This window comes from Pteronotus mesoamericanus, unplaced genomic scaffold (assembly GCF_021234165.1).
Source record: "Pteronotus mesoamericanus isolate MK-2021 breed Mesoamerican mustached bat unplaced genomic scaffold, CSHL_Meso_final scaffold_21, whole genome shotgun sequence".
NCBI classification, from domain to species: Eukaryota; Metazoa; Chordata; class Mammalia; order Chiroptera; family Mormoopidae; genus Pteronotus; species Pteronotus mesoamericanus.
Window position 1 is genome coordinate 15,120,039 of NW_026555310.1, and position 12,637 is coordinate 15,132,675.

Here is a 12,637-nt window from a genome sequence, read left to right on the forward strand (position 1 = left end):
GACACTGAAAAACACAAAGACATGGAACCTAAATAACATGTTATTATACAATGAATGGGTCAACGAGATCAAGGAAGAAATCAAAAGATCCCTTAAAACAAAACACCGTGAGAACACAATGATCCAAGATCTGTGGGACAGTGGGAAAGCATTCCTAAGAGGGGAATTCATAGCATTACAGGCCTATCTCAAAAAAAAAAAAAGAAAAAGCTCAAATAAACAATCTAACTTTACAATTAAACTTGAAAAAGAACAACAAACAAAGCACAAAGTGAGTAGAAGGAAGGAAATAATAAAGATCAAAGCAGAAATAAATGAAATAGAGTCTAGAAAAACAATTCAAAGGATCAATGAATCCAAGAGCTGGTTCTTTGAAAAGATAAACAAGATTGACAAACCTTAACCAGACTCATCAAGAAAAAAAGAAGACCCAAATAAATAAAATCAGAAATGAAAGAGGAGAAATAACAACTGACACCAATGAAATACAAAGGGTTGTAAGAAAATATTATGAACAACTATATGCCAACAAACTGAACAATCTGGATGAAATGGATAAATTCCTAGAAATATATAATCTTCCAAAACTAAATCAGGAAGAATCAGAGAATCTGAATAGACAGATTACACCTAGTAAAAGTGAAGCTGTAATAAAAAAAAATTTTTTTTTAAACTCCCAACAAACGAAAGCCCTGAAATGGATGGCTTCATATGTGAATTTTACCAAACATTCCAAGAACTAACACCTCTCCTCAAACTATTTCAAAAAATGATGGAGGAGGGAAGGCTTCCAAGCTCATTTTATGAGTCCAGGATTATCCTAATTCCAATGCCAGATAAAGATACTACAAAAAAATAAAGTTATAGGCCACTATCCCTGATGAACATAGATGCTTAAATCCACAACAAAGTATTAGCAAACCAAATACAGCGGTGCATCAAAAAAATCATACACCATGATCAAGTGGGATTTGTCCAGGAATGCAAGGTTCATACTATATTTGCAAATCAATAAATATGATTCACCACATAAACAAAATGAAGGATAAAAACCACACAATCAATAAATGAAGAAAAATCATTTAATAAAATCCTGCACCATTTATGATAAAAACTCTCAGCAAATTGGGAATAGAGGGAACATACCTAAACATAATAAAGGTCACATATGGCAAATCCACTGCCAGCATCATACTCAATGGGCAAAAACTACAAGTGTTCCTCTAAAGATTGGGAACAAAACAGGGATGTCCACTTTAATATCTCTTATTCAACATAGTATTGGAAGTCCTAGCCACAGCAGTCAGACAAGAAGACAAAATAAAAGGCATTCAATTTGGAAAGGAAGAAACTTTTATTTGCAGATGACATGACACTGTACATAGAGAATCCCAAAGATTACACCAAGAAACTACTAGAACTGATAAATGAATTCAGAAAATTAGCAGGATACAAAATTAATATTCAGAAATCAGTTTGCATTTTATATGCCAATAACAAACTAACAGAAAAGGGATATTAAGAAAACAATCCCATTTACAACTGCTTCAAAAAGGATAAAATGCCTAGGAATAATCTAACCAAGGATGTGAAAGACCTGTACTCAGAAAATTATGACACTGAAGAAACCGAAGATACAAATAAGTCGAAGCACATACTGTGCTAATGGATAGGAAGAATTAACATCATTAAAATGTCCATACTACCTAAAGCAGTTTATAGATTCAATGCAATCCCTATAAAGATTCCAATTATGTGTTTCACAGAAATAGAAAAAATATTTCAAAATTTATATGGAGCCAAAAAGGCCCCATATAGCAACAGCAATGCTGAGAAAGAAGAACAAAGTTGGAGGAATCACACTACCTAATATCAAATTAAACTGTTAGGCCATAGTAATCAAAACAGCGTGGTACTGGCATAAAAACAGACACATGGATCAATGGAGCAGAATAGAGAGCCCAGAAATAAACCCACACCTTTATAGTCAATCAATATTCACAGAGGTAGCAAGCACATGCAATGGGCTAAAGATAGTTTATTCAGTAAATGATATTGGGAAAATTGGACAGATACATGCAGAAAAATGAAACTAGATCACCTTCTTATAACACACACAAGAAAAAATTTAAAATGGATTAAAGATTTAAATGTTAGACCCAAAGCCATAAAAATCTTAGAAGAAAACAGGCAGGAAAATCTCAGACATGACTTGTTGCAATATTATGTCAGATATATCTCCCCAGACAATGGAAACAAAAGAAAAAAATAAATGGAACTACTTCAAACTAAGAAGTTTTTGCACAACAAAGGAAACAATCAACAAAATGAAAACCCACTGAATGGGAGAACATGTTCACTAATGATACATCTGAAAAGGAGTTAATATCCAAAATTTATATTTTAAAAAAACCTTACAAGACTCTCAACACCAAAAAAGTAAACCACCCAATTAAAAAATGGGCAAGAGGCCTGAATGGACACCTGTCTAAAGAGAACAAACCAATGGCCAACAGACCTATGAAAAGATGCTCAATGTCACTATCATCAGAGAAATGCAAATTAAAGTCACAATGAGATATCGTCGCACACCTGTTAGAATGGTTATCATCGATAAATCAAAAAACAAATGCTGGCAAATATGTGGAGAAAGGGGAATCTTTTGCACTGGTGGGAAGCAGATTGGTGCAGCCACTATGGACAGCAGTATGTAGATACTCAATAAGTTAAAAATGGATCTTCCTTTTGACCTAGCGATCTCATTCTGTGAATCTATCTGAAGGAACCTAAAACATTCATTCGAAAGAACATAAGCACCCCTATGTTCATTGCAGTGTTATTTACAAAGCACCAAGATATGGAAGCAGACCAAGTGTCCATCAGTATGAGTGGATAAAACAACTCCACTCATGGGACATTTACACAATGAAATACTACTTGGCCATAAAACATGAGAAAGTTTTACCCTTTGCAACAGTATGGATGGACCTGGGGAACATCATACTAAGTGAAATAAGCCAGTCAGAGAAAGATAAATACCATATGATTTCACTCATATGTGGAATCTAAGGAACAAACTAAACTAACAAGCAAAATAGAGACAGACTATATAGATAGAGAGCTAGATGTCAGCTAAGGGGTAGGGGGGAAGGGTAGGGAGCAGAGGGATAGGACAAAAAGGAAAAAGGACATGGACAACAGTGTGGTGATAGTGGGGAGGAGGTGGGTATAGGGAACTAAATGCTAATGGAACAAAAATACAATTTAAAAATCATTTAAAAAATGAATAAAATCTTACATATTAAAAAAAAAAAAGCCAGACTGAATAGAATCTGAAGTGAAAAACAATATGGATAGAGAAAGGCTCTACTTAATGACAAAAGGAATATTCCACAAGAAGGTATAATGATCATAAATGTGCAGCTAACACCATAGTCTTATTTTTTTTAAAAATTATCACAAGGCCATGGACAGTTGACAAATTCAGTCATGTAAAAACTTAATATACTACATTTTATACATACAGAAAACACTACTCTGTGTTACTTATGAATTTACTTTAGTATTAAAAGTATAATAAAATCACAGACAGAAACTTTTAAAAACTTCAGGGTAGAAGTTGCCTCTGCAAAGGGAGATCAAGGAAGTAAGTCTGAGTAGGTGTTCAAAAAAGGCTTTAATTTTATCTGAAATGTTTTATGTTTCAAGAAAGATATCTGATGCAATATGATAAAATAGTAGCATTTTTAAACTTCTAGGTTTGGGGTACATGAATTTATATATTTCTGTTTTATTTTTCTGTATCTTTGAAAAATTTCATTTTAAACCAGTAAGCACATAAACTAGCCAAAACAAGTACAGATGAAAGGAAAACATTCAAAATACAAGTATTGTAAACTAAGAATTCTACAGATTTCATAGAAAAAAATAAACACAGAAGGATTAAATAATACTATCAATAAGCAATCGTATGATCTGTCCAGAAGTTATCTAGCCATGTAACATGAAATATAGAGACATTAATTGAAGAATATACAAGTACAAGAAACATTGTATAGGACTTCTGTTCACAATGGCAGCATAGGTAAACACAGCTTGCCTCCTCACACAACCACATCAAAATTATATCTAAAATACAAAACAACCATTACTCAGAACCATCAGAAATCAAGTTGAATGGAAGTTCCCCTTAAAGAAAGAACACATGGACTTACCTACTAAGACTCACTTCCTTTGAGCTGCAGCACCAGGGTAGCAGCTTGAAAGGCACCAGTGGCTCATGTGAAGGAGCTGAAGTATCTGGCAGCAAGGCGGAAGCTGGGGGGCAGCTTTCTCCAAACAAAGGCAGGCAGAGGCCATTGTCTCTTTTCTGAGTTCTCCCCCGACAAGGCCCCAGAGCCAACAAGCAGGTGCCGTATCTGAGACTCCCCCAACCTGGCTAACACATTTTGCCCCTGCCCTGAAAATCTCCTGAGACTCTATCCCACCCAAAATACAGGTCCACCCAAAATGTTAATCATGATATTTTATATGAATGACTGGTATTTGCTCATGCTTCACAACTTCCTAAGTTATATCAAACAAGCAACTTCAGGCTTCTGTAAGCCCCTAGCCCCCTCTACTAAGTGGCCCCAAGCCCAGCATTAGCAGCAGCCAGCCTAGATTTACAGCTTGGTTTGGCATGGGAATCTCTAAGCCAGCACAAGTAGCAACCATGTCAGATTGTTTCAAAACTCATGCAGGGTAGTTCTCAGCAGAACATAGGTGGAGGTTGACTTTGGCCTGTACCACCCAGGAAACCCCAGAGCCTGTACACCCAATGGACAACTATAGGCCACATCAGAGCACAACCACACTGCCCCTGCACAGCTGTTCCTCTGTGGAGGATGGAGATAGTGATCACTGGTCACAGCCAGTCCTTGCATCTGACTGGCCTGGGTAAATCCCTTCCATTGATCTCCCAACAGTAATCAAGGCTCAACTACTAGAGGAAGGTATACTCAGCCCAAAGCATGTACCTTGAGTACCAAGCTTGGGTGATAGGGAAGGCTGTGCCACTGGATGCTACAAGACAGCTACTACATTAGGCCACACTACCAAGACAGGGAGTCATAGCAGCTCTACCTAATACATAGAAACAAACACAAGAAGGCTGCCAAAATGAGGAGACAAAGAAGCATGGCCCAAATTAAAGAACAGATCAAAACTCCAGAAAAAAACCTAAACAAAATGGAGATAAGTAATCTATTCAAAACACTGGTTATAAGGATGCTCAGGGATCTTAGTGAGGACCTCAACAGCATAAAAAATACCCAGTCAGAAACAAAGAATACACTAATTGAAATAAAAAATTTACAGGGAAATGACATTAGAATGGATGAAGCAGAGAATCAAATCAATGATTTGGAACATAAGGAAGCAAAAAACAACCAATCAGAACAACAAGAAAAAAACAAATTCCAAAAAATAAGAATAGTGTAAGCACCCTCTGGGACAAGTTCAAAGTGTTCCAACATTTGCATTATAGGGGTGGAAGAAGGAGGGAAAAAAAAGCAAGGAATTGGAACTCTATTTGAAAAAATAATGACAGAAAACTTGACTAACTTGGTGAAGGAAATAGACACACAAATCCAGGAAGCATAGAAAGTCCCAAACAAAATGGATGCAAAGAGGCTTACTCCAAGACACATCATAATCAAAATGCCAGAGGTTAAAGATAAAGAGAGAATCTTTTCTTAAAAAATATTATTTGTTTATTTTTAGAGAGGGGAGAGAGGAGGGATAAAGAGAAGGAGAGAATCATTGATGTGTGGCTGCCTCTCAGAAGCCCCCAACTGGGGACCCAGCCTGCAACCCAGGCATGTGCCCTGACTGGGAATTGAACTAGTGATCCTTCAGCTTGCAGGCTGGGATCCAATCCACTGAGCCACATCAGCCGGGGCAATAAAGAGAGAATCGTAAAAGCAGCAAGAGAAAAGAACTTAGTTACCTACAGGAGAGTTCCCATAAAACTATCAGCTGATTTCTCAAGAGAACTTTGCAGGCTAGAAGGGATTGGTGAGAAATATTCAAAGCCATGAAAAGCAGATACCTACAGCCAAGATTGCTCTACTCAACAAAGATATTATTTAGATCCAAAAGTAGATAAATAGCATCCCTGACAAGAAAAAACTAAAGGAGTTCATCATCAAATGATTATTATGTGAATGGTTATAGGGACATTTAAGAAAAAGATCAAAATTATGAATAATAAAATGGCAAAAATCATAAATCTATCAACAATTGAATCTAAAAAACAAACTAAACAAGAAGAGAGACAGAATCATGGATACAGAGAGTGTTTTGCTGGTTTCCAGTGTGGGGGGAATAGGTGAAGAGGTGAGGGGATTAACAAGTACAATTTAGTAGTTACAGAATAGCCATGTGTACGTAAAGTACAGTATAGGAAATGGAGCAGCTAAAGAACTTGTATATATGACCCATAGACATGAACAATGTTGTGGGGATGGCCTGAGGAAGTGGAGGGTGCTGTGTCGATGGGGACAAAGAAGGAATAATTGGGATAACTCTAATAGCATAATCAATACAATATAATTTTTAAAAAACACCTAAAAAAAGAAACATTGTATTTAGGATAATGACACTTCAGTCCCCTTCACAGTAGGAACCTTGGGATCCCACACAGTTCTCCCAATTGCCATCAGCTGCCCAGTCATATTTTCCTGAATCTCATCAACGATCTAAAATCTCTTCCCTTTTAAAGGTGATTTCAGTCTGGGGAAAAGCCAGAAGTCACAAAGTGCCAAATCTGGGCTATAAGGGTCTGATTCATCTGGGTGATTTGACATTTTACCAAAAAACTCTGCATAAAATGTGAGCAGGTTCATTGTCCAGGGGAAGCTGCCGATCACCAGTTGCCCATAGCTGCAGCCTTCTGAATCATCTAAATAGGTTCCATGCAGGAACGTTCATGCTTAACACAAGATTTGATGCAGGTTGCTGCTCTCCTTGCTCAGTCATTTTGAATGCGACAGCCACACAGTACAAATGCTCACTCAATGGTGTCTACCACCTCCACTGACTAGTACAGTGAAGACATGATCATTTACATGTGCACATTCTAATCCACTCTCCGTGGCTGCCAGGTTACATTAATGTTGCACAAACTGCTCTTGTTATTTTAACAATAGCTGGGCTTTTTCTGAACAGAGCTTGTATATTCACATAATGAATTTGTGTGCACAGACATATGCAAACATATTTAGACACATATGTAATAGAGAACATTACATCTCTCAGATAAAGAATATACATTCTGCCCTGGCTGGTGTGGCTCAGTGGATCGAGTGCTGGCCTGCAAACCAAAGGACCGCCAGTTCAATTCCCAGTCAGGGACATGCCTGGGTTGCAGCCCAGGTCCCCAGTAGGGGCCGTTTGAGAGGCAACCACACTTTGATGTTTCTCTCCCTCTCTCCCTCCCTTTCCCTCTCTAAAAAATAAATTTATAAAATATATTTAAAAATAAGAATATACATTCTTTGAATTATAGAGCATACACAAAATTAGTCGTATATTTGGCCACAGAAACAGCTCTTACAAATTTAAGTCAAAAGATATAAAAATGGGCAAAGGCTATGAATAGACTTTAGAGAATAGCATATCTAGTTAGCCAGCAAATTCATGAAAAAGTGTTAAATTTACTAATAATCAGAGAAATACAAATTAATGTTATGCCACTTTTCACCCATAAGATCTTCCAACATTTAAGAGTAAGCAGATCTTTAAAAGATAGTGCTGAGTGAAAAACTAAACAAATCTATGACAAATACCATATACATAAGTTAGAAATACATGTCTACAACAATCATGTTTAAGGGACAAATACAACAAAAGGATACATATTTGACATTAGAATGTTTTCCTGGAATGATGGGGGATGGGATTGGAAAATGGAGATAATGGAAATAAATGGTAAAATAAATGAACAGTAATATCTATTGCTTGAGGGATGTAGAAGAAAAGGAACCCTTCAATACTGATGATAGAAATATGAAGTATTACAGGCTTCCTGGAAAACAATCTGACAACATATATTAACATATCCTAGAAACAGCAGAATGCTCATCAATAGGGGAATGACTATATAAAGCATCCAAAATGTGAAATATTAGGTAGGCATTGAAGGGGAATTAAAACTGTAATTGATGCTTTAAAGAATTTCACAAGATACTGAGTAAAATAAGGTATAGAAAAATGAGTATAGAATGCTGCCATTTTAGGAGACTATGATCCCCCTCTCACCCTTTAAGTGTATGTGTTAGTATGTGTGTGTCTGTACAAGCTCAGAGAAAAGTATGAAAGAACATACACTAAGTTAGCTTGAAGAATTAAACTAATGAAATGGGGAAAGATAAGAGGGAATGGCAGAGGCAACCAAAAGGAGAAAAGAAAAAATAAGATTGCACTAAAAAAATTCAAGTGAATGACCACATGTTTCATGAATGTAAAATTATGTATATGTGGGAGTATTTGTAGGCAGAAATCAAATACGATTTATGTTTGTTTGTTTAAAGTATGAGTTTCTCAGATAGTTGGAATTTCAAGATACATATATGTATGTCAGTCATACTGGTCTCGGTTGTTGCCTGCTCTGGTAACTCTAAGCATATACAGTCCTGGCACTATGTTTTCTCTATGATGTATGCTATTTGTGGAATCTTGGTGCTTATAGTTCTCTCTAGTCATTTCATTACCTGTATAATTTTTAAAGAAAAATAGTGAAAACAAATTTGATAGATTAACAGATAAAACTTGTCAATTAGTAGGCCTTAGTTTAATGCTTACTTAGGAATATGGGACTGAAATCTTGTGTCTTAGGAACTGGAGAGATGGACTTAGAAAAAACACTTTTTGGGGGGTCTTTAGAATGCATTTTAGTAAATGAAGTGTGCTGAGAAAAAAAGTTAAAAATTATAGCAGTTAAAAATCACTCTTCTAAGAAAAACAACTTACTTGTCCATTACTGAGCACAGAATAAGCTTTATATCTTATGAAGCTTAAGTTGTAAATATTAATATAAAATGTACACCCTCTTCAGCAATATTGTAATGGCTATGTATGGTGCCAGGTAAGTAACAGAAATATTAGAGAAAACACTTTGTGAAGTATATGATTATATAACCACTATGCTATACACCTGAAATTAATACAAAATGGCATTAAATGTAAACTATAATTGAAAAATAAAATTTAAAAAATATACTCTCTTTATGAAAGAACTAAGTGCTAGTAAATAACATTAAATAAATATAAAATCAGTACTGGTACAATATGATTTACTGTATTATTATACATTTGTATTTCAGATGCCTTTGGTACTTTACGAAGAATATTTCCAGATACATCACAGACATTAAGCTTTTGCCTCCTGGCATAAAAGATAGACTGATACGAATAATGAGTGTGAAGGGGCAGATAACAGATTCAAATATAAGTGAGGTAAGAGTATGTACAACTATAAAGCAAGCATTTTATATTTTACAATTTGGATATGGTTTCAGGTTTCTGGAGCAATGGTATATAGTAGATTAGTAATAACTTTAAAATATAATAAAGCATCAGGGTTCTCATTTTCTACAGATAACCAAAATGTTCATGTGTAATAATTCCTAAAAAAATCTTCCCTTACCATTTTTTCAGTTACTTCCCTTGTCTTCATAGGACCAGCACCCTTGATCTGCACATTTTCAAAAAGTTTTAAACTTGTTGATCAATTGTACCTCAGTAAAGCTGGAAAAAGTAAAAAATTAAATGCAGGGTTAATAAACAAATGGCACCAAAAAAAGACCTATGATAAGAAATATATGTTACATTGTGACTCTAGTACACAAACCACAGTTATCTGTAACAATACAGCAGATTCTGGAATAACATCATTTTGTTGTAACATTGATGAGATGCCACAGGCACTTAACTCTTATTTTTATCAATTAGCCTATGGTAAAATTGATTTCAGTAGATGTCATTTGGCTTAAAGTCACCAAACCTATCAATGACGTTAAGTGAGGACTCACTATACTATATGCAGTGCACTTGGATATTCTCTATTTTATTCTCTTATGTCTTATTTCCTCTTAAAATGTTGATCATAGCCTACAAAATTAATTTTATCCACACATGGATAACAATCAACAGTTTAAGAAATCACCCTTTTAAACTTCTCATTCCTCTTCTGGTTATCTAACTCCTACTAATTTATACTTACTCCTTCCATACTAAGCTAAAATTAGCTATTCTTTAAGGCAGTAAACATAATTTGAGTCTCCAACATGAATAAAATCCTAGCTTTGCCACACTTTCTGACATTGAGCCTCAGGTTGGTTTTGGTTTTTGTTTTTTGTCTTTTAAAGAGAACTTTACTTTTATTATTATTGTTTTTAAAAAGAAGAAAAGAAAAGGAGAAGAAAGAAAGGAAGCAGAAAAGATTCAAAACAGGAAAGATACTGGAAAAAAAGTTCCTTTCTCCAACCCGCATCCCTAAGACACAGTTTTCCTAAGTCCCTTGTGAGTGTGTATGTATGCATGCGCATATGTGCACACTGTGTGTGTGTATGTGGGAGGGGACAGGCCACTCACACCATGATGGCATCCATGAGAAGGTCCAGTTGCTGTTGTCACTGTCCTGCTTTCTCTGTAGGGCTCCAGCTTCACCTGCTGTCATGTAGGGGGGTGTGTGTATGTGTGGTGCATGAGAGTCTCTGGGGTTGTAGCTCTCGTCAGTGTCTACAGAGACTAGGCCTACAGCAGTTTCCCCTCTCTGCAGGGCATACATTCCAAGTCTCCCAGTGGATGTCTGAAACTGTGGATAGTACTGAACCCTATATATACTATGTTTTTTCTTACACGTACATACCTTTTCACTTAAAGGAAGCACTTTACAGCTTCTCTTTCGTATATCTGAATTGCCAGCATCACTACCCTTGTGCTTTGGGGCCATTATTATATAAAATAAGGTTTACTTGAACACAAGCACCACAACCCTATGACAGTCAACCTGATCACCGATATGGCTACTACGTGAATAATGTGCAGGTAGTGTATACAGTGTGAATACACTTGACAAAGGGATGCTTCACATCCTGGGCAGGATGGAGTAGGACAGTGCAAGATGTCATGATGTCACTTAGGATGGTGCACAATTTAAAACTTGCAAATTCTTTATTTCTAGAATTTTCCATTTAATATTTTTTGGACCATGGTTGACCATGGGTACCTGAAACTATGGAAAATGAAACCACAGATAAGGGAGGACTACTGTACTCATTGCTGTTTTTACCACACATTCTCCCCAAAGCCCGTGATCAAAAGGAAGCAAACTCGGATGACGGCACTCCAGCATATGACCATCCCAGTGACCTTCACATTGTAATTGTGCTTCAGTGTATCTTGGCATTCCTTCTAACATTAACCTTTAATGCTTATTTTCTTCATGGTAGCTTGCATTTGAACATACACATTTCAGTGTTGTAATCTGCTGTATAAGTTATGCGTAGCTACCAGAGGAAATATTATGACACTACAGAAACTGGTGAGTTTCTTCTCTTCCCCACCATCCTCATTTCATTCTGTCCTTTTAGAGCAGCAATTTTCAGTTTTTTTCACTTCATGGCACACATAAACTAATTACTAAAATTCTGCAACACACCAAAAAACATTCTTTGCAAATCTGACAAAAATCTGACTGGATGGTTATTGTATTGACTGTTGTCATGTTTAAATTTGACAAAGTAAGGAAAAGAGGTCAGTACCCCTGACTAAATAGTCAGGTATTGCATGTTTTAAAAGTTCTTATGTCATACCAGTGTGCCTCTTGCAGCACACCAGTTGAAAATAGCTGCTTTAGTCTATATTTCAGTACCTTAAATTTTTGTTTTATGGCAATCTTTAATCTTCATTTAAACCTAATTTTACCTGAATAAAAACTGGCTAAGGGGATGAATGAGAGAAAAAAAAACAAAAGTATGATTTTCCTTGGCACTCTCCCTCTAGTCCCCATCCTTGCAAGAGCCCTGCTTATGAAACCAAGTCCAACTTCTGTTGCAAAGTTGCACACATCTTTGGATGGCTCTTTTTGAAATATTTCCTAAATCTTTTTATAGTCTGTGGATGGAGAAGACCTTTTTTAATGGCACTATGAAAGGAAAACAGCAAAATGGAGTTGGTATTGTCAAGACAACAATCTAAAATGGAGCCAGGAGGCCTTCAGAAAGCCGAACTAACACAGCCACTCCGTATGAAGTTGAATTTTTGGAGTGGGCTAAACCACAAATGACTACACCTTGTTACAGTTCCTGGAACTGGCTCTGCATCACTGAACTCTATTAAAAAATAAAATTTTCACCTACCAATAGACAAAGCAACAATCACATATAGGTAGCACAGTGTAAGTCTGCTTAACAGCACCACTCACAGCTCTTAAATCAACTTGCATAACCCCTCTGGCAGTGGCCCTCTTTCTGTCTTTATAAACGCTCTTTCTTTGCCCCTTAAAACACAGTTGGATTTCTACCCAAATCTGTAGCCTCTGAACTGCAATTCCTAAGGATCCCAAATAAAACTTCTTTTTACTTTGCAGTTC

The 12,637-nt window shown here is 36.2% G+C and overlaps 1 protein-coding gene across 1 annotated transcript in view; it reads left to right on the forward strand.

Moving 5' to 3' along the window:
- AMN1 (antagonist of mitotic exit network 1 homolog) overlaps positions 1–12,637 on the forward strand; it is a 52,867-nt gene that overhangs the window by 14,004 nt on the left and 26,226 nt on the right. Inside the window, exon 2 of the mRNA XM_054591276.1 lies at positions 9,366–9,498. Within this exon, the coding sequence (XP_054447251.1) occupies positions 9,366–9,498 (133 nt within the window). The remainder of the gene's footprint in view (positions 1–9,365; positions 9,499–12,637) is intronic.